At 35.7% G+C, this 27,860-nt stretch overlaps 1 protein-coding gene across 1 annotated transcript in view; it reads left to right on the top strand.

Moving 5' to 3' along the window:
• LOC111057992 (cyclic nucleotide-gated cation channel subunit A-like) overlaps window positions 1-27,860 on the top strand; it is a 289,690-nt gene that overhangs the window by 137,625 nt on the left and 124,205 nt on the right. Inside the window, exons 6-7 of the mRNA XM_039431598.1 lie at window positions 5,056-5,324; window positions 9,133-9,313. Of these exons, the coding sequence (XP_039287532.1) occupies window positions 5,056-5,324; window positions 9,133-9,313 (450 nt within the window). The remainder of the gene's footprint in view (window positions 1-5,055; window positions 5,325-9,132; window positions 9,314-27,860) is intronic.

Raw genomic sequence — 27,860 nt, 5'->3', positions numbered from 1 at the left:
TCATTGCACTTTCACCTAGGTAACGAAAATATTGCTTTCCAAAAAAAACACAGTTTTGAAGCAACCTGAGATCTGGAGATCTGGTTTTTGTGTACTGGTATGTATGTGTGTGTGATATCATAGAGAAACGATAGCGTAAGAAGATATTCCATGGTATAGGGCGTTTATGTCGCAACTTTTACTGTTATCTGAAGCCGATTATTGTCGAATTTAACTGTTTTGTTGGGGTGAGAGTGTATGAACGGCACAATATGAGAGACTACCAGTGTCACAGAGCTTCACGAGAAAGAATTACATAAACTATCGGCTTGAGATAACAGTAAAAGTTGCGACATAAACGCCCTATACCATGGGATATCTACTTATGCTATTGTTTCTCTATGGTGAAATCTAGAAAGTGATTTTCGGGTATGGTCTATATGTGTGTTTGTGTGTTTACTCTAGTTCGTGAACAAGATATCTCAATATCTAATCAACTGAATGACTTAGCTTATAATAAAACAATATATTATTTGGTTGATTTTGTAAGAGCTCTATAATAAAAAGTAGGCTACTACCACAGAATTAATATAGCATTATAATTAATATTATAGAAGATTTCTCTGCTACTACTTGTATACTAGAGCGCCTCAAAGATAGGCAACCCGCCGCACACATATCGGTCCGCAGTAAGTAGGTCAAAGAGAAGTCAGCTGTGCAGATCCAAGGATGTCGAATTTTTAAGGTCCTTTAAAGTCAAATACCTGGCAGACTGCTGGTTGGCTATCGATCTGTTTCATATTGGTTTTATGATTTTGTAAATAAATGAGATGAATAAATAAATAAAAAAATCAATAAAATCTCTGCCCTCAAAGTGCTACTTTCATTTATTAATATTCTATTGAAGTCAGGTTGTGAGATTAGATTTCTAATGGATTACAAATTTGTTGGTGTTGGTTTTTTATGTTGACATTTTCATCCCCCTATTGAGAAATTCGTTACATGTTTTATCCCTATATTCATGAAGCTTAGTACTATCAATATAAAGTATTCATACATATAAATGTTAATAAAAAAGCTGCGTTTACACCAAAGTTACTAACAGAATGTTAATAGCTCAATCCTTATAGATTCTATTAGTTTCAACGTAACTTGACAAACACATATGTTCATCATGTGTATGCTAAGATATGTTCATCATGTGTATGATAAGATATGTTCATCATGTGTATGATAAATTATGTTCAATCTAATAGAATCTATAAAGATTAAGTTATAAACATTTTGTTAAACATCGGGGCACCGAGCTTCGCTCGTTATTTTCATTTATTGATAAACAGAACACAATTCTTCAAAATTATCGTGTTTATTTTATTTTTATTGTATATATTTTATTAGTTTTCATTTTACAGCAGTGCTATACGTCATCTTATGAACTTCGGGGATGTGACATTTTGATTTTCCACAGACGCACTTTTTTATTATCCACAGACGATGGAAGTCTCAACTGTTTGTCCAAGGATGAATGATACTTCTAATGTCGTTCAGCGAATTTTTCAGGGATGAGGCCTAGTGCAATCGAATTTTTATATCATAAACCTACTATGTTCCAAATTTCGTGAGAATCGTTAGAGCCGTTTTCAAGATCCGGTGAAATACAAACATACAAACATCTAAACATCTAAATATCTAAACATCTAAACATCTAAACATCTAAACATCTAAACATCTAAACATCTAAACATCTAAACATCTAAACATCTAAACATCTAAACATCCAAACATCTAAACATCTGAACATCCAAACATCTGAACATCCAAACATCTAAACATCTAAACATCTAAACATCTAAACATCTAAACATCTAAACATCTAAACATCTAAACATCTAAACATCTAAACATCTAAACATCTAAACATCTAAACATCTAAACATCTAAACATCTAAACATCGAAACATCTAAACATCTAAACATCTAAACATCTAAACATCCAAACATCTAAACATATAAGCATTGAAACATATAAACAGAAATTGCTCGATTAATAGTATAGGATGACTACAAATGATTATAATGATTCAGTGTATACGAATATTATATCTCTTAAATTGTGTATATTCACAAACAATGGAGAATTTAATATCAATTCCCTTGATATTCGAAGAAATTCCATAAATATTGTACAAGTCATCCATGTTGACAATAAGTACATAAAAGATAATGAAAAAATTGTGTATGGAGCAGCTTGTAATGAAATAAACTTTTTTCATTGTTCAACCATTGTGGGGAAGCATGATTTGTGTGGTAAGCAGTGAAAGCTCTGCTACTTATGAAATGTTGCTTTTTAACGGGTGAAAAGAATGCAGCAAACGAGACTTTAATCAAAGTTTGCCGGCAAGTCCCTTTCATATTGAAAGCAATTATCATTGACAGGCTAGAATGCTTGGGATTAAATTTTGCAAAGGGCTCCCTGTTGAAGTTCATGTAAGTCGACGTTAATTAGTTTCTCATGGGTAAACTTGTGAAATGTATTTGCTGGAATCTGATTCCGAATCTCGATTATTATACTTTCCTCTTCGTTCTATTTTCCACTTCCTCTGCTGTTTTACTTTCTACAATCTATTCTACTTTTCAATTTGTATCAAATTGAATAGGAATTAAATGTTTATTGACTACGAGTAGGCCAATGATCTAGTTTAGAGCCTTTATTATCGTATTTTCTCTCTCGTACTTACTTCTTCCTTTACTTCTCTCTTTTAAACTCTCTCTTTTTCTGCACTCAATACTTTTTTACTTTTATTTCTCCCTGTTTCCTATGTTCAGAATGTTCTATATGGTAGGATCGGATTTCGAGCTTCGATAATTGAATCTTTGTTTCCCACTCATTTTCTGCCTCGCTCTTCCCTGTTCCTTAAATCTCGTTGGAGAGTATATTATTTTGTTCTGATTTTGGATTGGTCAATATACAGTTCAAAGCAAACTGGTTAAGCTCAGCTAAAGTTCTGATGGAGACGCTTCCAAGAAACCTGAAGAAATACTTACGGAAATACTGAGCAAACTCATGAATGCATGAAAATATTCTTGGTGATATTAACACATTTTGAACCGTCCTAAGCTAAACCAGTGAGACTTTGAATTCGACTCACCGGTTCTGAATCGTTGGTTGATTCACCTATCTATCTACAAGAATATATTATAATAATAACAAAAATTTCACCAAGGTCAATGTTTGAAGACTCTGGCGAGTGAAGCGAGGCTTCTGGTCCCATTTTTGGCTGAGTCCATAGTTGGTCCCCATGCGAGTGGAGCAAGCCGTTTAGTACAAAATGTGGATGATCGGAGATATAACTGAATGAAAACTACCAGATATTGTTGAAGTCAAGAATTTATTAAAATAATTTGAGATACTACTTTCAGTTGTTACAACATTATAAATTATAAATCTTCAAACCTAGTGATCCATAATCAGTCGCTGAGTCTACTAGAAATTGAAAATGGAGTAAAGCCGGAATTTGTATCTCAAATCGTTCTGATAAATCAAGGGATTTGACTTGGAGACACATCTTAGAGGTTACTGGAGATTGGAAATTGTGTCAAATCGGAACTTGTATATCAAATTGTGTAACTAATAAATCAATTAGTGAATTAGTGGTTTTTAAAATTTCAAGTAGTTTCCACTCAATATGGATATCAAGTAAAATTGACACAACAGCACAGAAAGTACAAGTAATTTTTAGTTTTTCCTCTTCATGTGAAGGCTTCTAAAAAATATATTATTATTCATTTCTTTCCAAAATATTCGGAATAACCATTTTATTGTCTTTTTCTTTGGGGCTAATATAAATAAAAATATAAATCTGAGTACCCTTTTAAATTATTACATAATAATGATCAAAAATAAGAATCTTCAATCAGTATTTATTTATATTCAAATAACTTGAAAATGACATTAGTAGCCGAAACATGTCGTGATAAAATAATTTAAAAGGGTACTCGAATTGAAATTTCAATTTATATTCAAAATAACTATTATTTGTGAAAAAATAGGCTGTAGTGTTGTCAAAAACTGAATATATTCTGTTGATCTAAATATCTCATTTATAGTTTTCCCTCTCTTCTCTGGTATTCAAATAAGAATATGAATAAGAATACTTTTATTCCATTAAAGCAATAACAATGCAATAGGAAACGTTGATAAAAATATAACAAGTCGATAAACGTCATTAATCTATAACAAAAAACAAAAAATGAACATTACAAAAAATGTAATTGGCACTATGAGAATTGATAGAATCAGACCTAAATAATAATAATGTTATGGACTATCAGAATTAATAAAAGCAGACCTCACACAAGAGAAATGAAATAACAAACAAACTTTAGTCTAAAAATAATCCAAAACAGGCAGATGAAGGAACTCATAAAAAGAATATATGGGATTCTTTGAAAGGAGATTCTCCAATCTTTTTCTGAATGGAACAATAAATTGGTGGTTCCCTGACTGTAGTAGGGAGGATATTGGAAAATTTTACAGATAAGTGGCCAGGACTAGTCAAAATCTTGCTCAATCTTGTAAAGGGAACGTCTATTCTGATTCTATTCCTTGTATTGTAGCTATTGTAATGTCTTCTCTTCAATGATAAGTGTCAATGTTCTTCCTCACGTCCATTAAGAGTTTGAAACCCACCATACCACGAGTGGTCATAATATTTTCATTTATGAATAGTGGCTTACAGTGCTCCAGTTAAGCTGCACCAGAGATGATAAGCAATGCCGTCTTTTGTAATAGTAGCACCCTTTGAACTTCTGGAGCACAACCCCACAAGACCAATCCATAAGTATAGACGCTCTGAAAGAATGCAAAGTAACACATTCTCAAATAGTTCTCAGGTCCACATTCTTTCAAAGCAGGTAAATCACTCTGCTGAGCTTTGAACAAACATCTTTGATGTGGGGGATCCAGGTAAGTCTCCGATCAAGAGTGATACCTAGCAGCTTTGCATTCTTTGCTCCATCAATGACCTTATACTTGAATAACTTATTCATAATTTGTTTTTTCGTATTGATGTTTAGGCTACCTGGACCAAGGCATAATGATCCAGGACCCGAAGCTGCTACGCGGCAACTACCTGGCCTCCTGGTGCTGGGTGTACGACGTGGCCTCCATCCTTCCGACGGATGCCGTCTACTGGTGGTGGCCGCCGGACTACTGCAACGCCAAGCGGGTGCCCTGTCCCGTCCTGGCGCGAGTCAACCGGCTCATGCGCTTCCCAAGGATGCTGGAGTTCTTCGACCGCACCGAGACCAGTACTGGGTTTCCCAACACCTTCCGTATCACTAAGGTACGATAGAATTGGAATTTAGTTTTGCACCAATAAACGCATTGATTCAGTAGTGCATCGATACATATCTACTTCCGCGATCCCTTACTTTGACTTTTCATGATGATTTTTAATTATTTGAAAACATTGTTGACATTCTGAGCCTTCAGACTAAACTTAGGGTCGCTGAGAACGAATCTGCAATCAGAATTTCTCTATCACGGAAAAATACAAAAAAAACCAGCTGTTGATCTTCCGGCAACCGTTAACAGTCATCCTGCAATGCGGCCGAAACACAACCAAGCCAGACACCCATCTCAAATGACAACAACGCCAAGCTGTGAGAAACCCATCCTACACTGCGGCGCTAGGTTAAAGCGTGTCATTCGCTATTTGATATGTTGTCTTGAACTTGAGGTACATCAAGTAGTATTCACTTGTTGTGAGCGGGGCTGAGTGCTGTCGGAGCTGTTTAACTGACTTGTCCGACTGAGTTTCGATTTGGAACGTGAGTGGAAATGTTGGACTAACCAGCCAAGTGTGAGTGGTGAAAGATCCAAAGTGGTCGCCCAACTTAGTTGGACCAAATTGTCGGATAATGGATGACCCGCTTTCCCAATTAATAATATCAATAACAGTGTCTGGGTCCGGTTTAGTAGAAATATTCTTTTCATGACTTCTAATGAAACTATTCAAAACGTGTAACTGAATATTTCTTTTAAATATTATATTTTCTTACTTCTATCCGTTTCTTCCTCCTATAATTTCTGCTGGGAGTATTTTATTCATTTTTTTTCTATCTCAGGCTGGCCACTAACGACAGGATACGCATTATGAACATGTGTACACACGCATTTTCAACACACATGTTGATCATGCATGTTTTGTCATCAGCGAGAGGCTTCTAAAATAGAATGAACAATCAATAACAATGAGTTCTAGAATTAAGTTTGTTTTTCGGTTATTCTCCAAAATTATATTTGTAATATGTCAATATTTCCTATTTTAGTAATAATAGTGTGATGTGATAGAATAATGTATAATCATATATAATAATAATGTGGAATAAAAACCGGCTTGAGACAGGGCGATGGGCTCTCTCCAATACTCTTTAACTGTGCTCTAGAATTCATCATTAGGAAATGGAGAGAAATTGATCCTGAAACCATACAAATTGGCTATCATAAAGACAACATCAAACTTAACTGCTTGGGTTTTGCAGATGATTTTGTTCTCCTTGCAAATGGAGTAGCAGAAGCACGGCAACAAATAACATCTTTGGAAGAAATAGCAGGAAAAGTCGGACTGAAGATTTCTTACGAAAAACGAAATTCATGATAACTGATCCTTTGTGTATAAATAGAATTGATATTAACGGAAGTCTTATTGATATTGTGGACAGTTTTAGATATCTAGGAGAGACGATCACATATAATCTTAGTGAGAAGGCCTCATGGAAGGCCAGAATTTCAAAGCTTTCCAAGGGACAGCATGTAACTAGGGACACTTATAAGAGAAAAAGTCTTTCCATTCATACAAAACTGAAACACTACAAGACAGTTCTAAGATCACAAGCAATGTATTGCAGTGAAACACTTTTCAATATTGATGGAAATGGAATTAAAGAAACTATAAGAAGAGTTGAAAGACGGATTCTTAGAACCTGCATAAACAAAAAACATATAGTTTACAACCAGTTCAGACTCCTTCCAAGAGAACAGATTTATAGAGAAATCGAACCAATAACTGACGCAATGCGCAAGAAGAGAATTTCTTTCTTTGGAAATATTCTTAGAACCCCAGCGAATCGATTGTTAAGAAGACTTATTGAAAAATTCATGAGTGCGAAAACAGACAGAGCCACAATTCCTTGGCTTGTGGAAATAAGAAAAGACATATCGGAACTAAATTTAACTATTGACGATGTCAAAAATCGCACAAAAATCTATAGGGAAACCATCACTGACAGAAAGAGCATCTTATCTATAAAAACAATTAGGAGAAGGCAACAGGTTTGTTCAGATGAATTGAGAAAAGAAAGATCTGACAGAATGAAAAGGTACTGGGAAGAAAGGAAGAGAAATGATGCGAATAAACGAAGAAAGAGGACTAACCAGAGATTACAGTGATCCTAAGTGGTCATAAAATTGAAAAAAAATAATAATGTGAAATATTTCTTCTATGTTTAATTTTGAAGCCTCTACATTGTAAAAATATTTTTCCTCTCCCTATCATTTTGATAATGTACTTATTTTATGAATGAATGAATGAATAAGCTACTAGAATATCACAGATTTCAATGACACGGAAATCATTTCAACTCTAAATGAAGAAAAATAAACAACAAAAAATCCTAACCTAAAAACCTAACCTCGAAAAAATTTTTCGTTGCCTCCTGCTGTGATGATACAACAATGTATGACGACATGTGTGTACACACATGTTCATCATGCATGTTCTGACGTTAGTGGTCAGCCTCAAACTATGTACAATGTTAGCCAGAAGATGGAGACATAAGGCTGCCGATAGAGATGAATGAAGAGGCGTTTGAAGGAGGTCAAGCCTGTGAATGGGCTGTAGCGCCAAGAAATAGTAGTTGTAGTACAAATTGTCATTCTACACTCTTAGTCATTCTTAGTTCTCTCATTGTTAATTATAATTTGAACTACTCATTCTCGTTGATTAGAACTAATGATCGTCTCATGTTGATTCAATGTTGTTCGCTGTAATAGTGCTAATCCATGGATTAGGAAAACATACACATTTGGGAGAGGAACAGCACAAGGTTACCTAATTTTCCCTCTCCCTACAATTTTCATAAAGTACTTATTGTATAAATGAATGAGTAATAGTTATTTGTATATCTAGAGTGAAAAGTACTGTTTTTTCTCCCTGAGGGGAAAGTTTGAAGCCCGAGGTGAAGCCGAGGGCAACAATTTCCCTGAGGGAAAATAGTTATTTGTATATTATACAAAAAACAGTACTTTTCACTAGATATTATCTAGAGTGAAAAGTGCTGTTTTTTCTCCCTGAGGGAAAAGTTTGAAGCCCGAGGCGAAGCCGAGGGCAACAATTTTCCTGAGGGAGAAAAAACATTTTTCACTCGTGATATACACAACATTTTTCCTCCACCTACATTTTTATAAAAACTGCTAATGAAATAATTTTTAAAAACGTATGTGACCAAACAATGTGTTACAACATTTAATCTAAAAAGTAAACAGAAACAGCTGGCTTGTAATCACAGTTCTCCTCCGACAGCACTATCTGTCGGCCAAAGTTGTAACAACAATGACAGCCAAAACTACAGCTAAGATGGAGTTCCCGTTTCAAATTTGATTAGTTAATAAGTAATATTCGTTGGCTGATATTTTGAATAACATGGAATAAAAGAAAAAAATATATACATTTTTTTTAGTATAGAGATATGAAGTTTGTAATAATAATTTCAGCATACAAACATAAATTTTATATATCGATCAAATGTCTGGTTGAGATATTGAATTTAGTTGGTTTAATGACTACTCTATATGCTTCCTCTACTGAGCTTAGACATTCTGACCCATTCCAAATGTACGTTTATAAAATAGAGATGCTTCCCATGTTATTTAAATGGAGTCACTTTTACTCCCTAGGGAGTTTTTCTGTTTTTTAGTACCGAGAGCGAAAAAGTGACACTTTAGTATCATGTTTCAGGGAGTAAAGTAAGTACTTTTGACAGTAGGTGGAGGAAAAGAATATTTTTTGAATACTCGTTGTTACTCTATCACTTTCTTATTGTGAATTTGAAATTCATTTCAAACTGATTCTGTTTTTTATGTTGCTCCAGGTTGTGTTCGCTATAATAGTGCTGATCCATTGGAACGCTTGCTTCTACTTCCTGATCAGCTACGCGATTGGGTTTGGATCGGACAATTGGGTGTACAACCTCAACGGGGAGAAGAACACCACACTCACCAGGCAATACATCTACAGCTTCTACTGGTCTACGCTCACGCTCACCACTATTGGTGAGCATTTATTACACAGTATCCTTCAATAATAATCAATTATGATTATTACTAATATCATGGACAAAAAAGCACGTAGATATCCCATGGTATTTCTATATCCATAGTAGGTACCCATGGAATTGTAGGAATTGTACATGTTCCAAATTTCGAGCCGATTCATCGTTAACTACAAAACAAGCACGTAGATATCCCATGGTATTTCTATATCTACAGCGTAAGCACGATGTGCCTACACCAAATATGTAAGATGGAAAACTATGATAACAAAAAAAGAACAGAATAACTAGAACTTCAATTAATGGATCTTTAACATATATACATTTGAACAAAACAAGATTAATTTGATTATAGAACAATATTTGATATGAATTAATGGGGAAAACACTCTCTAGCTGCTAATGAGGATTCAATGTTTGTGGCTATAAAAATTTAAGAACAAATAAATGATTCAGTAGTCACCTACCTTTTTGAAATAGCTTCCCACTTTGGCATCCACTGGTATTTCGCGACTTTAGTATTTAAAAAAAAAGAACAAATATTAACTGAACCAATGAATAGGCTCAGAACCCGTCTCCCTTAACAATACAATTATTTTTATACTGCCCGATCTGTGACAGAATAATTGTACTATTAAACGAACCGAAATCTAGCCTTTTTCATTGGATCAGCCGGACTTAACTCTCAGTCCTATCGAACGAGCTCACACACTCACTGACTAAAAGTAAAATTTTGGGTATTAAATATAACTCAGTCAATGCCAAACATGAAAGCCATTTCAAATACATATTTTTATCTGTCGCACAAGCGGCACGTTTGCTATAAAAAACAAAAGAGAAGCTACATTAATTTTGACAACAAATGAAATAAACAATCCTTCTGTCGATGACAAAGATTGTTCAAAGACTAAAACACTGTTCATTAAACTTTTCCAATTTAAAACTCTAAAATCCTGATCAATATGAGATAAATATATGATTCATATATATGTCCCATATGACCAGGTGACAATAGTAGGTACCCATGGAATTGTTCATGTTCCAAATTTCGAGACGATTCATCGTTAACTACAAAGAAGCAACTAGATATCCCATGGTATTTCTATATCTATATTGGGTATCTTATGGTATTCTTCATGTCCCAAATTCCAAGTCGATTAATTGTTAACTGAAGTCAATTACTATCGATTAATGTCTATTATTACTGTTTTGACCGGATGAGAGTATAGAGAACGACACAATATGAGAGACTACCAGTGTCACATAGCTTTGCGAAAAGGAAACACGTGGACTATCGGCTTGTGTTAACATTGAAAATTGGAACATAAACGGTATCATGAAATATATTTTTATGTTATCTTTTCTTCATAGTATTGAATAACAATAAAATCATCTGATAGAAACGAACTATAGATTGTATGGTTGTATATACAATACAAACAATAGAGATAGAACAAAAGTAGTAATACAATTTATATGTGGTATTTAGCTTGATGAGCTCATATCTGAGCAATAAAAGTATTTTCCGCTCTTTACGAAAATAAAGATACATTCTGATAAAATATTTCAATGAGGTTTCTTGAATAGTTCAATAATTATTATTATAGACATTACTTGTACCCTTTTTACTTTCCTTGCTCTATTACCATAGGTAAGGAAAGTATTGCTTTCCGAAAAAAATTAAGGTACCCCAATTTCTAAATTTCTTTACGTTTAAGGTCCCCTGAGTCCAAAAAACTGGTTTTTGGGTATTTGTCTGTATGTGTGTGTGTGTGTGTGTGTGTGTGTGTGTGTGGTGTGTGTGTGTGTGTGTGTGTGTGTGTGTGTGGTGTGTGTGTGTGTGTGTGTGTGTGTGGTGTGTGTGTGTGTGTGTGTGTGTATGAGAGTATGTGCGTTTGTGTACACGATATCTCATCTCCCAATTAACGGAATGACTTGAAATTTGGAACTTAAGGTCCTTTCACTATAAGGATCCGACACGAACAATTTCGATCTAATGAAATTCAAGATGGCGGCTGAAATGGCGAAAATGTTGTCAAAAACAGGGTTTTTCGTGATTTTCTCGGAAACGGCTCCAACGATTTTGATCAAATTCATACCTTAAATAGTCATCGATAAGCTCTATCAACTGCCACAAGTCCCATATCTGTAAAAATTTCAGGAGCTCCGCCCCATCAATGCAGATAGATTCCCAATTATCAGGCTTCAGATACAATTGGAACAAAAAAAATCGAGTGGAGTAGATTGAGCATGAAAATCTCTACAATTAATGTTGAGTAACATTTTCACCTAAAATTGAAAATAAGATTTAAATTCGAGAAAATGTGATTATTCAATTGCAAATTATTGGTGATTCTATTAAATCATTCACTATGAAGAGATAGCAGACCTCATGTGTGTCTCCAGCGTTATTGCCCTGTCACCAGCTGGCTCAAATATTTGAATAGTAGACTTGAGATGCGCGGGAACACTAGCGTCAGGTGATCAATTTTCATAACGGCAAGGAAAGTTGTGTGAGTGCGCCACACCAGATTTTTATACTATTTTACATGAACACAATTAATAGTTTCGAGCAGCAACAGTACCCTAAAGAGGGTACAGGTAATTTCTATAGAAATTGGAGACACATTCATTTTATTTTCTATTCTCTACTCACTCAGGCCGGAATTCCCTTTTTTCTACAATTTTAAATGCTTATACCCATTCAGAAACGTTTCAAAAACTTGTGAAATGGTTTATAAGAGACCTGAATTCAAAATTAGTCTATCAAAAAGGATAATCTCAGTAAATGTGGCATAATAACGCTTGAAGAACTGCTGATAATTTCATGTGCGAGTTATATTATATTTAGCGCAATATATTTTATTATAAAAGTGCTTGAGACTGTTATATAATATGTGGGCGAGTTCTCACTAATCACAGTCCTAGTTTCATCTCCTTACATTCTACTCTCTCTATTATCAATCCTCCATTCTAACTCCAGTTTGATTTACTCCTCTTAATTCCCCTTTAGCTTTCTACTTTCATATACTTTCAACTCAACATGTTCCTCCTCAAGACCGTTCTCAATCCTTTTTCCCGTACAGTATAGAAGAGGAAGAGGAAGACGGAGAAGATGAAAAAAGAGGAGAAAGAAGGAGAAGAAGAATGAGAAAGAGAAGGAGAAGGAGAAGGAGGAGGACAAAGAGGAGAAAATGAAACTAATGAACCGAAGAAATTCAGTAGAAATAGAGAAATATAGAAATTTATGGAGTGGTCGTAGTCGAGTGGATCAGATGCTGGCATTGTGATTCAGAGGTCCGGGTTCGAATCCCGGCCCGGGCAAGATATTTATCTCAGGCCACTCCCGTGTTTCGGATGGATACGTTAATGCTTCGGTCCCGGCTGCTAAAAAAGTAGTCGTTAGGTCATGTCAGAGGCCCTGAAATTGATCAGAAACCTGACCTGAAAACTCTGACACCAGACCTGAGCCAGCCAGGTCACTCGATATTATTATTATTTATTTAGAGAAATTTATAAATCAATAACTATGACACAGGAAACGATACAGAGAAGAAGGAATAAACAAGACAGAATGAGAAAGGAAAAGAGACAGAATGAGGGGAGAAACAGATAAGAGAAGTGATGAAAGAAGGAAGGGCAAGAACAAAATAATTTTATGCAAATTTGAAAACAACAATATTGATGTATGGGAGAAGGATAAAAGAAAAAGATGAGAATAGAATTAGGGAGAATGGTCAGTTATAACGAAAACTGAATGAATAAAGCTCTGGAGAGAATTGTAAAAAACATGACTCTATAAAACAAGGAGAGGGAGAGGAGATATATGTAGCAGGAGACATAAACTAAGGGGATGAAAAATAGAGGAAACAAGGAATGAGAGAGGAGAGTGTAAGCGAAAGAGATAGAATAGCGATAAGATGGCCGGGGAAAGATTTATTGCGTTTACAGAGGTGAAAGGCTGTTAGTGGTGGACCTCTTATTCCATATATTCCTCATTCCTCCTCAATCCTCTTCTTTGCCATCACCTCCGCCTCCTGCTCCTCCGCTTTCTCATCTTCAGTTTTTCCCTACTTCTTTTCCTTTTCATTTTTGTCCTATTCCCTTGGTGCTCCTTCGTTTTGTCGCCTTGAAATATTCGCAACACTCTTTCCACCACTGAAACCATACTGGAGCCACTTTTCAGTTGATATTAACGGCTCTATTTTAACGATTTGAGTCGACTTTCAAGTGCTGTGTGCTACAGACCAATTCAATGCCAGGCACTTCAATTAGGGTGGAGTGCGAACCCTTTATATAATTGTATATTTTGCACCTAGTCAACTTTTTATGGGTGTTCCATTATTCATTTTAGCAGAGAGGCTATAACGAGGCACTATATCCATAGAGTAAAGATACTGTTCAAGATACTTGTATCAGTTGTCTCTGCTATAACTTTAATAATTCGCATTGAGTGATGTCATTTTGTAATTGAGTTAGGCGTATTCATCTTAGCAAAATTGACTGTTGAGTTATTTATCTCAGCAAAGGTATCTGTTGAGAGCATTAACAAGTTTTGATGAACAAATATTTGGGGTTGGCCATGGGTGCCGGGATTTGAAAGCTCTAAAGGTTTTCCCATAGCCTCCAGTGTAGTATGAGCAGATTTGGTGTTCAGTATTCACAGCGAACTTATAGTTTCGGCTGAGAATTTTTTGTATTTGGAAAAACTTCAAATTTTCGATGAAAACTCAATTTCTTTGGTCGCCATTTGGATTTGGTCGAAATCGAACTATGGATATAGGCTTATCTCCGGGAGCTGAACAAAAAAGCATCTATAGAATTTATTTTAAGGCTCATTTAAATGTGTCGAAAAAATTTGGGGGGCATCAGGGTTGCCAGGAGGGTAAAATTTTCGTGATTTGGAGGTGTTCCCATAGCCTCCAGTGTGTTCTCTAACTGATTTTGAGGTGATTTTTCCGAGACAATCAGCCGTATTGGCTGGGAATTTTCCGTATTTTTTGTCCTTTGCAGCTTTAATATAATGAGATTACATGGCATCTATTATAATAATGATGATCACCGTTTTCAAATGCTGTAATACGCGAAATTAATCGTGAGAGCTCTTCATGATGATGACCGTTAGGCTACATTTTGAAAAAAATGGAAAATTTTACAGCATACAACTTTGTATTTTCGTTTGAAATATAATCAGACAATTTGATTCTATTCAGGAACTCTGAATAAACAGAATATGAAACTATTTAGAAAAATGCCAGTTTGAAATTGGCTTGTTATCTTCCTGTGATGTTGTGAATCTGATACTCTTGTAACATATCAAATAGAAACGACTTGATATTGCTAAAACCACTGGTTTATGAAAACAACTAGCCGTCAGGCTCACTTCGCCATATTCGTCTAGCCAGGGGGCTCCGCCCCTTGGACCCCCGACTGGATCGTCCAAAAATGAGATCAGCGGGCTCGCTTCTCTCGCCTGCATTTTCCATTTGAGCATGCTTCATTCCATCTTCTGCTCGATTCAATCACCGATTAATTTCAATTATTTGGTGCAATTTGAACATTTTCTGTCTATTACTTGATGAAAGAACTGAAAAAATGCAAGAAAACCCGCTAATTTTGGGCGTATCTTTGGCGTTATTTCAAATCCCTTCTAACACCCTAACATTACACCCTAGCTTAGCTTCTGTACTGAATTTGAACAATTTATGTTCACTTGTTCTCGATAAATTTGAGAAAAAGCAAAAAAACGCTGGGAAAACTAAAAATTTCGGGCGTATCTTTGGCGTTATTTCAAATTCCTTCCAACACAACATTATTACACTCTAGCTCAGCTTCTGTACTGAATTTGAACAATTTCTGTTCATTTGTTCTCGATAAATCTGAGAAAAAGCAAAAAAACGCTGGGAAAACGCAAATTTTGGGCGTATCTTTGGCGTTATTTCAAATTTCTTCCAACACAACATTATTACATTCTATCTTAGCTTCTGTACTAAATTTGAACAAATTCTGTTCATTCGTTCTCGATAAATCTGAGAAAACGCTAAAAAACGCTGGAAAAACGCAGATTTTGGGCGTATCTTTGGAATTTTTTTCAAATCCGTTCTTAGTGCGCCTCTAAAGGGCCAATTGGACATATCTACCAAATTTGTCCGGTAGATTTTTAGTTCTGCGATGAGTGAGTGAGTGAGTGAGTCAGTCAGTGAGTGAATGCCATTTTGCTTTTATATATAGATTTAAGATTCTATTTTTGTTAGTTACACTATTGTGAGCTGTAAGTAAACTGAACGCTACAACATAGAGCAGCAGAATATTCAGAGTGAGTGAAGCTCTACGATCGGCCATTAGCTGTCGACCAATAGAGGTTGAGCTCTACTGCCATTGGCCGAGACAAGATATGCTCAGGTATTCCAAATATGGTCATGAAAACGGTTAGACAACAAGCGGAAAAGGACAATTTATTCGTTCTCTCATTCTTTCTCATATTATCCTTCTGTTAGTTACTATAAAAATCTGGTGTGGCGCACTCACACAACTTTCCTTGCCGTTATGAGAATTGATCACCTGACGCTAGAGTTCACGCACATTTTAAGTCTACTTATAAACAAATATTTGAGCCAGCTTGTGACAGGAAAATAACGCTGGAGACATGTGAGGTCTGCTATCTCTTCATAGTGAATCATTCAATAGAATCAACAGTTGCCAAAAAATTGCAATTATTGGATTATCACATTTTCTGGAATTTCGAGTTTATTTTCAATTTTAGGTGAAAATGTTACTGACCATTAATTGTACAGATTTTCATGCTCAACCTTTTTCACTCGGATTTTTTTGTTTAAATTGTATCTGAAGCCTGATAATTGATAATCTAAAATCAAACTTTGCATAGATGGGGCAGAGCTCCTGAAATTTTTACAGATATGTGACTTACGGCAGTTGATAGAGCTTATCAATGACTATTAATTTTAGGTAAGAATTTAATCAAAATCGTAGTAGCCGTTTTCGAGAAAATCGCAAAAAACCCCGTTTTTGACAACATTTTCTCAATTTTAGCTGCCATCTTGAATTGCATTCGATCGAAATTGTTCGTGTCGAATCCCTATATTGTAAGGAACTTAAGTTCCAAATTTCAAGTCATTCCGTTAATTAGGAGATGAGATATCGTGTACACAGACGCACATACACTCATACACACACACACACCACACACACACACAACACACACACACACACACCACACCACACACACACACACACACACACACACACACACACACACCAACACACACACACACACCACACACACACACAACACACACACACCACACACACCACACACACACACACACACACACACACACACACACACACAACACACACACACACACACACACCACACACACACACACACACCACACACACACACACACACACCACACACAACACACACACACACAACACACACACACACACACACACACACACACACCACACACACCACACACACACACACACCACACACCACACACACACACACACACACACACACACACACACACACACACACACCACACACACCACACACACACACACACACCACACACACACACACACACACACACACACACACACACACACACACACACACACCACACACACCACACACACACACACACACACACACACACACACACACACACACCACACACACACACACACACACACACATACAGACCAATACCCAAAAACAACTTTTTTGGACTCAGGGGACCTTGAAACGTATAGAAATCTAGAAATTGGGGTACCTTATTTTTTTCGGAAAGCAATACTTCCCTTACCTAAATCCTTCCTTACCTAAATCCTAAATCCTTACCTAAATCCTTCTTAGTCAGTGCCTGTCGTGCATGGAATACACTTCCTGTTTCTATCAGGTCTATCGAGAGCCGAGCGAGCTTCAACCTGACTTTAAAAAAACATATTTTGGAACAAATGACTGAAACTGTCCGGCCCTAGAACGATCACATGACAACCATCCCTCACCCATTCCACCAATATAAACCTTTAAACCATGTTATAGAACGAATTGTATATATATATTATATAAACTCATGTTATTTCAATTATCCACTGCATACTGCTGTATATTACTGATATTTGATAACCCTGATCTACTTTCAGCCTACTTCATTTTATTAATCAATTATTTGATCTTATCTACCTATATAATTATTTTACTTTATCAATTTCTGTTTTTTTCTCTTCAATATTCATATTGATTAAAACTTTTACAATATTTCCATTAATAAATAAATCCTTAGTTTAAATAACGAAATTAACGTTTTGGTAGAGAGTTAATGGGGAGGATATTTTTAATATTCTTCCCAAAGAATGGACATTGATATGTCCAAAGCTCCGCCAATTTATGTAGATGCATAACAATATGATATTATCTATAGTTATTATATTACAAATTGCTTTTCATATAATATACAGTTCAATAGTTATTTTCTTTGTCTATATTATGTAAATTCATCTATAACTTTGCTGTATTGTAAGCTATTGTATACAAGTGTATAAGCCAGTATATATTGTAATCTACATAAATAAAGTACTCAATCAATCAATCAATCAATCAACCTATGGTAATAGGGCAAGGAAAGTAAAAACTTGAAACTTTTTCATAACTTACAAACTTTTTCCTAACATATCTTTTGTTTTTCTATAAGTTTCTCTTTGTTGGTTGTTGTCTAACGGTTCTCATGGCCATATTTGGAAAAATTGGATATGTCTTGTCTCGGCCAATGACACTAGAGCACAGCTTCTATTGGTTGACAGCTAATAGCCAAAACTCGGGCTTCACCCACACTATACATTCTGCTACTAAATGTTTAAGGTTCAAATAAAACTTGATTTTGATAATCGTGTGATAACTGAAACTAGTATCTTCAATTATCCAAATTAGCCAGTGGCTTTGAAAATCACTAGTCATTTTTATTTTATACGGATAGTTTTCACAAGTTCACCTTTCCAACAGCACAAAAAGCTGATTTCAAACTGACAGGCTCTCAACAGAATTTTATTATCTACTGATAGTTGGAATTGTATCTATAGTGAGGTCCACGTTATAATGGCAGTGGTAAAGATAGAAGAAAAGCGATGCCGATTCTCTGCATTAATTAATTATATTTCTAGACCGTCAAAAACATAATTGTCATCGTTGTGGACCTAGTAGAGGATAGTACCACCGGCTTTGTCGAATGATAGACAAGGATAGCAAAACCAAAGTTGAACAAATACTGTCATTATAACGTGGACCTCACTATAGATGAAGAATAATAATATATTTTTCCTCCACCTACTGTCAAAAGTACTTACTTTACTCCCTGAAACATGATACTAAAGTGTCACTTTTTCGCTCTCGGTACTAAAAAACAGAAAAACTCCCTAGGGAGTAAAAGTGACTCCATTTAAATAACATGGGAAGCATCTCTATTTTGAAAACGTACATTTGGAATAGGTCAGAAGGTCTAAGCTCAGATGAGGAAGCATATAGAGCAGTCATTAAACCAACTAAAATCAATACCTCAACCAGACATTTGATCGATTTATTTATTTATTTATTTAGCGTATGGCAGTATACACAACACATTTATGATCACAAAATTCGAAAAAAAGAAAACAATAGAAAATTCATATATAAAACGAATGAAAATATCTTAGTCACTTTTGACCTGGAAATTAGAGGCATGCTTCCAGGGTATTTAAGTAGGCTATTGATGCTGGTTTAGCCACCAGGAAATCTTCATGTGCACCCGTGTATGCTGATCTGGGACACTCCTCCACTATGTGTCTCACAGTCTGGACTGCTCCACACTCACAGAAAGGGGAGTCAGCCTTCCCCCACTTATGCATCAGATAGGCACATCTACCATGATGAGTTCGTACCCTATTCAATGCCGATCGATATATAAAATTTATGTTTGTATGCTGAAATTATTATTACAAACTTCATATAACTATACTAGAAAAAAATTATATTTTTTTCTTTTAATCCATGTTATTCAAAATACCAGCCAACGAATATTACTTATTAACTAATCAAATTTGAAACGGGAACTTCATCATAGCTGTAGTGTGGCTGTCATTGTTGTTACAACTTTAGCCGACAGATAGTGCTGTCGGAGGAGAACTGTGATTACAAGCCAGCTGTTTCTGTTTACTTTTTAGATTATGTTGTAACACGTTGTTTGGTCACATACGTTTCTAAAAATTATTTTATTTGCAGTTTTTATAAAAATGTAGGTGGAGGAAAAATGTTGTGTATATCACTAGTGAAAAATGTTTTTCCTCCCTGAGGAAAATTGGTGCCCTCGGCTTCGCCTCGGGCTTCAAACTTTTCCCTCAGGGAGAAAAAACAGCACTTTTCACTCTAGATATACAAATAACTATCTAAATAAATGAACACTATTCAATGGAGATGAGGATTTTGTGTATTGTATTCTATTAATCTTGTGAGAATTTGTTATTTTATGTCTGATATCTATTCACAATCAACGGTGTCATAGTACAATTGAATCGCATAAATTGCAACAGTATTGTTATAACGGAGAATAGACCCATCACATTATACTGTAAACACACAAAGTAAACAAAATTCAGTACAGTGAAACTACAATCAGACATTCGTCTATAGAGATAATTTACTGACAGCATTCCTTATGAATAGCATCAACACATCCCATTCAACCAACGCTGACAGTTTGAGGTGAGAAAACAGTAATCATGACAGTAGTTGTTGAGACACGCAGGCAGCCAACTGATCAACCGTAACAAATGTGTTGTACCAACTGTTACAATATTTGAGATGAGTTCACTGATCCTGGAGCGTCGCTCGCGTTTACTGAGATTTGGAAATCTCAATTAGTAGCACTCCAAAGGGATGATTTGGGCTGGTGGGAGAAGGGAGGTGGTCGATCGTTTGTGTTGTTGCTGTACTGGAGGGGGGGGTTGAGGGGTTCAAAGAGAGGAGAGGGGTTTGAGAGCGTGTTCAACCGAAAGGGTATCACGTATCGAGAACGACCAATAGTGTTCGCTGATTTGTTCAAGGCAACTCACTCCTGGAACGGTTACAAATGGGAAGCCTAGAAATTAGTTGGAAATGTGCATTTGGTGATACATGACTCTCTCTCTATTTCTGTCTCGTTTCATCACTCTCTCTCACCCCTATCCACTGCATACTGCTGTATATTACTGAAAGTTGATAACCCTGATCTACTTTCAGCCTATTTCATTTTATTAATCAATAATTTGATCTTATCTACCTATATAATTATTTTACTTTATCAATTTTCTGTCTTTTTCTCTTAAATATTCATATTAATTGAAAATTTTACAATATTTCCATTAATAAATAATACATCCTTAGTTCAATTAATGAAATTAACGTTTTGGTAGAGAGTTAGTGGGGAGGATATTTTTAATATTCTTTCCGAAGAATGGACATTGATATGTCCAAAGCTCCGCCAATTTATGTAGATGCATAACAATATAATTATCTATAGTTATTATATTACAAATTGCTTTTTCATATCATATACAGTTCAATAATTATTTTCCTAGTCTATGGTAAGCTATGGTATATAAGCGTATAAGTCAGTATATATTGTAATCTACATAAATAAAGTACTCAATCAATCAATCAATCCCCGGTCGTGTGTTAATGGGGAGGATATTTCATATCCTTCTTAAGGTGCGTACAGATTTACGCGCCGTGAACATGAGCAATTCACTTTTAATCATCTGATGCCAAGCTTTTTATATCTGTATCTTACCGTTTCCGTAAAAATACAGATATAATCAGCTGATTAAAAGTGAATTGTTCATGTTCGCGGCGCGTATATCTCTGTACGCACCTTTAGAGAATCGACAATTATTTGTTGAAACACCGCCGATTTATGAAGTTACATCACATTATTATATTATTATCGTTATTCTAATTAAATTCAATCTTTATTCTCATTGATTAATTGCTTATACTTTGTAAAATTTTTTGAATGATTAGCATTACCGTCATTTAATGTAAATTAGTGTATAAGCCAGTAAATATTGTAACATACAAAAATAAATATATCTTATCTAATCTAATGTAATCTCTCGCTTTCTCTTCTCTCAATTATGATTCTCCCTCAATAAAACACTCAATCAATCGATCAATCTCTTGGGTCGATGTCAAACGAGGCAAACGACAGAAGAGTCCTGCGACAGTCGAGACCAGCGACGGTAGAGACCGGCGACATTCGAGGCCAGCGACGGTAGAGGACTCCTGAAAAAGTGGCCTCAAATGTCGCCTGCGTTAGGCGACAGTTGAGGCCACTCTAATTTTTGTACAGCCCCGACAGTCGAGACCTACGACGGGAGAGGACTCCTGAAAAAGTGGTCTCAAATGTCGCCTGCGTTAGATGACAGTTGAGGCCACTCTAATTTTTGTACACTCCCGACATTCGACAGTCCTCTACGGTCGTAGGTCTCGAATGTCGTCGGTCTCGACTGTCGCGCCCCCAATCTCTTTATACCTCTTTCTCTCTCTCTCTCTCCCTCTCTTTCTCTCTCTCTCTCTCTCTCTCTCTCTCTCTCTCTCTCTCTCTCAGTAGATACTTCTCAGTGGATATTTCTATCTTGAACCCTCTGAATCAATCATTATTTTCTTCTTTCAAAATGTTGTCTCTCTCCTATTACACTATCATCGTATCCTTTCCTCTTTCTCTCGTAGGCCCGTATGCTCAATATTAGTTCAATCCAAGTTGTCCTTGATCCAGTATTGTATCCAGTATTGGATCAAGCTTCTGTCTCATTTCCTATTACAATCATTAAGATATTGTTGTTACAGTCATTCAGATGGAAACTCAACTCAGCGGTGGAAATTCTAATAAATTGAGACAGCAGTGTCTTGTCTAAGTGCCGGTTGCACAAAAGCCGGTTAAATTTCAATATTGATTGATTCCACGAGAACCAATCAGAGAAGCCGTCTTCTCAAAAACGCCTTCTCTGATTGGGTATTGTGAAATTAATCACGATTAAAATTCAACCAGCTTTTGTGCAACTGGGCCTTAATGTTTAAATGATTTTATGTTACATGAATAATTCTAAAAAATCCTCAACTTATTCCGCCGCCTAATCGATCAAGCAAAACTTATCGTTTTATCCTTCGTCTTCAAGAATAGGAGGATTAAAATTATGTTTAATTAGGTTGGAATCAGATATTTTTAAATAACCTTGAAGATATACCTTGGTTTCCACAGTTTTCTATTTTTCTCATTATTCGTTGTATTCATTATTGCTGTTTTTTCTATTCCTATTGGATGTTATGTTGTGTTATAATTGAATGACTGGATAAAGTATATTTTGAGACACATCTTTGAACTTCATCAATTCAATCATAGCTATACTTAACTCATTACACAATCAATTCTATTCGAATAATACATTCAAATCATTCAGGCTTTCAAGTTCTGGTCCAAAATCCATTCTAATAAAACAAAAAACTCATCAAAGCTCCACAATCCAATTAAACAACAAGATGATGCAACTAGAACCGGAATTCATTTAATTCTTTTCATCTATTGCCAATCGAAAATCATTGTAATATCATACAATTTTAAGATTGGGAGAAAACGTTCTGATTGATACAACATTCGCTACCACTTAATATTCAAAAAGTGATATCTATTAATCTCGCAGGTATTCTCCATCCTTTTCTCACAGCAGTACATTACTGTTGTACGTGTTTTCCATCCTTTTTCCACATCAGTGCATCTATATTGTAGTTGTTTTTTATCCTTTTCTCACAAAGGAAAATTAATTCTTCAGATGTTTCCATCCTTTTCTCACAGCAGCGCATCAGTTTCCCAGATGTTTCCATCCTTTTCTCACAGCAGTACATTAATGTTGTACGTGTTTTCCATCCTTTTTCCACAGCAGTGCATCTATATTGTAGTTGTTCTTTATCCTTTTCCTCACAAAGGTACATTAATTCTCCAGATGTTTCCATACTTTTCTCACAGCAGTGCATCAGTTTTCCAGATGTTTCCATCCTTTTCTCACAAAGGTGCGTCAATTTTCCAGATCATTCCATCCTTTTCTCACAGCAGTGCATCAGTTTTCCAGATGTTTCCATCCTTTTTTCACAAAGGAACATTAATTCTGCAGATCTTTCCATCCTTTTCTCACAGTGTTGCATCAATTTTCCAGGTGTTTCCATCCTTTTCTCACAAGGGTGAATCAATTTTCCAGATGTTTCCCATCCTTTTCCCACAGCATAAATTTTCTAGGTGCTGCAATCCTTGTTTCACTGGATGATGGTTAGTTACAAATGAGTTCTGACACAGCTAACAAACAAACAGTAAACTAATCAAGGTGGCCGTGGCAGGGCGTGGGAGTGAGACAACATTGATTATCTCTCACTCTCGGCAGCGCGCATCTATCAGTTGGTGCGAACGGTCCATTTCGGACAATATACATTGATTGAATGGGGTGCATTTGAGTGATATGCAAGGAATGCTGACTGTTCCACGTTGAACTCAATTTAGTAACTGTCCACTTAAGACTGTCAGAATATTGTTTGAATGGGAAGCTATAATGTTACATGTGAAAATGCTGACAAATTCAAGTGAAACTCACTACAGAAACTGTATTCCAAAGTGGCAGCAGTAGCGTCTATTTACGGTTTTAGAATTTTCACGAGTTTTCCCCCCTCCCCCCGCACCAATACTATGTACCCCCCACCACCCCCGCTACTGCCGCATCACTCCTGCCCCCTCCCACGCTCCTTAGAAGAAGCTCACTAGCTCTCTCTCTCTCTCTCTCTCTCTCTCTCTCTCTCTCCTCTCTCTCTCTCTTTCGATTCACAAAATTAGTGTAGACGGTAATGACATTCCTTACTGTAGCTCAGTTAAAAATTTAGGCATTATTATGAATAATACTCTTGACTGGTCAGAACAAGTGAACAAAACTTGTAAAAAGGTATTCTCAGCCATGCATGCATTGAAGAAAATGCACGATATCCTCCCTAGAAACATTAAATTATTATTGGTTCAATCTCTCATCTTCCCACATTTAATGTATTGTAATTCTGTTCTTAACGATATGCAAGTCACTCTGAATGATAAACTACAGCGTTGCCAAAATTATTGTCTACGTTTCGTCTACTCTCTCCAACGCCATGATCATATCACCCCAGCCCACATTGCTAGTTCAACATTAAAGCTTCCCGATCAGAGGCTTTTTCGAATAGTCAAGCTTGTTAGAGATATCTTGATATACGGTAATCCGAACTATTTTAAAGATGATTTCAAATTTGTCTCTGAAGGTAGGAGGATAGATGCTTCACATACTAGAACCGGAGAAAGTACTTTAAGGATACCCAATCATCGAACTACTATTTTCACAAAATCCTTCTTAGTCAGTGCCTGTCGTGCATGGAATGCACTTCCTGTTTCTATCAGGTCCATCGAGAGCCGAGCGAGCTTCATCCTAACTTTAAAAAAACATCTTTTGGAACAAATGACTGAAACTGTCCGGCCCTAGAACGATCACATGACATCCATCCCCCACCCATCCCACAAATACAAACCTTTAAACCATGTTATAGAACGAATTGAATATATATATTATATAAACTCATGTTATTTCAATTATCCACTGCATAATGCTGTATATTACTGAAAGTTGATAACCCTGATCTACTTTCAGCCTACTTCATTTTATTAATCAATTATTGATCTTATCTACCTATATAATTATTTTACTCTATCATTTTCTGTTTTTTTTTCTCTTTAATATTCATATTGATTAAAACTTTTACAATATTTCCATTAATAAATAAATCCTTAGTTTAAATAACGAAATTAACGTTTTGGTAGAGAGTTAGTGGGGAGGATATTTTTAATATTCTTTCCGAAGAATGGACATTGATATGTCCAAAGCTCCGCCAATTTATGTAGATGCATAACAATATGATTATATCTATAGTTATTATATTACAAACTGCTTTTTCATATACAGTTCAATAATTATTTTCTTAGTCTATATTATGTAAATTCATCTATAATTTTGCTGTATTGTAAGCTATTGTATATAAGTGTATAAGCCAGTATATATTGTAATCTACATAAATAAAGTACTCAATCAATCAATCAATCTCTCTCCCTCTCTCTCTCTCACTCTCTCTCTCTCTCTCTCTCTCTCACTCTCTCTCTCTCTCTCTCCCTCTCTCACTCTCTCTCTCTCTCTCTCTCTCTCTCTAGAAGAAGAAGAAGAAGAAGAAGAGGAAGAAGAAGATGATAACGATGCTCTCTCTCTATCTCTCTCTCTCTCTCTCTCTCTCTCTCTCACACTTTCTCTAGGTGGAAGATCATGCTCTATTTAATCTATAGATAGTCACGGTCTATTTCAATTAGTCTATTACTGACAGATTTAAGTGAAATGACCTTGGAAGTAGAAGATGGAGAATGTGAAATTCAATGACTCTAGTGCTGACAGATTGAAGTGAATCTATTTTGGATGTAGAAGAATGGAGAATGAAAAATCCTATGACTCTCCTGCTGACAGATTAAAGTGAATCTATTTTGGATGTAGAAGAATGGAGAATGAAAAATCCAATGACTCTCCTGCTGACAGATTAAAGTGAATCGAGTTTGGAAGGAGAATGAGAAAAAGGATAGAAAGGTTACTATCAACAAGTGAAACGAAAATCTCATCTTACTGACAGATTTAACTGAAACATCTTACTTCTAACTGTGTGATTTTCAACCAAAGTGAATCGAGTTTGGAAGTAGAAGAAGGAGAGGAATGGAGAATGAGAAATTCAATGGCTCTACTGCTGACAGATTAAAGTGAATCGAGTAAATCTGTCAGTAATAGACTAAGTGAGAGAGAGAGAGAGAGAGTGAGAGAGAGAGAGAGAGAGAGAGAGAGAGAGAGGAGAGAGAGAGAGAGAGAGGAGAGAGAGAGAGAGAGAGAAGAGAGAGAGAGAGCTTCTTCTAAGGAGCGGGGGAGGGGGCAGGAGTGGTGCGGCAGGAGCGTGATAGGTGGGGGGTACATAGGATGGGTGTGGGGCGAGGGGGTTGGTGGGGGGAAAACTCGTAAAAAAATCATTCTAAAACCGTAAATAGACGCTACTGGCAGCATCAATTGAATGTGGGGAGCATGTATGTCACATGCGAAGTTTGCTGACAATTTCAAGTGAATCTCACTACAGAAACTGTATTTCAAACTGTCAGCATCGATTAAATGGGGAGCTTCAATGTTACATGTCAGGAATCCTGACAAATTCAAGTGAATCTCATTTCAGCATCTGTCAACTTCACACTGTATGCATTGGTTTAATGAGAAGCAATTATATGATATGCGCGGAGTGCTGACTATTTCAAGTGGAACCTACTACAAAAACAGCCTATATCAGACTGTCAGCCTTGGGAGCATTCCAGTCATGTTTATGATGTGCTGACAGTTTTGTGTGAATCAGAGCACTAGTGGTGGTCAGTGGTGGTATGGTCTCTGGTCAGCTTGTTTACCGTTGCCATGGCAACCGTGGTGCTTCTGCTGCACTTAGTTCTAAGTCAGTGATCTGATCCTCAGTTCTCGATTATAATGGAAGCAACAGCTGCTAGGTTGCTACTGTTTATGCTGACTGGAGAGTTGAAGGCTATATTGTAGCATCCAAATCAAATTATTGCAAATCAATTGTTGCTTCAAGTATAGTTTCTGTGGGTTTGATCTATGAGAGATTTGGATTGTTAGAAGATTTTTATCCAGATATTGATTGTTTATTGATTCATACAATAAGTACAAGATAGGAAGGGAAATAAGTTAAACTTGTGCTATTCCTCTCCCAAATTTAGATAAGGTTACACATAGTCCGAAATAGGTTAAATCTTGTAGTTGTTCACTTTACAAAAGTTTTAGTCCTTAATTATTTTCACAAAGTAGATTTTTAAATTTAGATGCTTCAAAACCAAACATAGATGAGATATTTCACATTAATATCACTAATATAATATATAATATATAATATATAATATATAATATATAATATATAATATATAATATCACTAATATATATTATATGATATAATCAATAATCGATAATATACTGTATATCACATGCACTTACATACGTTTGCCATGAAACGTTTCAAATAAAAAATTTAGAAAAACAAATGAAGTTTAAGGTCCGGTCGTACAAAGGCCTGTTAAATTCTAATAATGATTAAAGCTGAGCTTTAGTGTTTATGAGTTTGTGTTTTTTGAATAGTTCCAAACTTCTCAAATAACTCAATGTTATTCGTTAAAAGTGGTAATTGAGTGGAATATTTTTAATTAATTTATCAATTTAAGCCATCTAAATTCAAAATTTATAGTTTCAATGTTAATTTTTGACCAAAATATTATAAAAATTGTACACGTGAAATTCTAACCTTATCTTGGACTTTGCGTCACCTATAAATTTGGAAGAAAAATAGCACAAGGACTACCTTATTATTTTATCTTTCAAT

This window comes from Nilaparvata lugens, chromosome 6 (assembly GCF_014356525.2).
Source record: "Nilaparvata lugens isolate BPH chromosome 6, ASM1435652v1, whole genome shotgun sequence".
Classification (NCBI taxonomy): Eukaryota; Metazoa; Arthropoda; class Insecta; order Hemiptera; family Delphacidae; genus Nilaparvata; species Nilaparvata lugens.
This window is presented reverse-complemented; position numbering and strand designations above follow the sequence as displayed.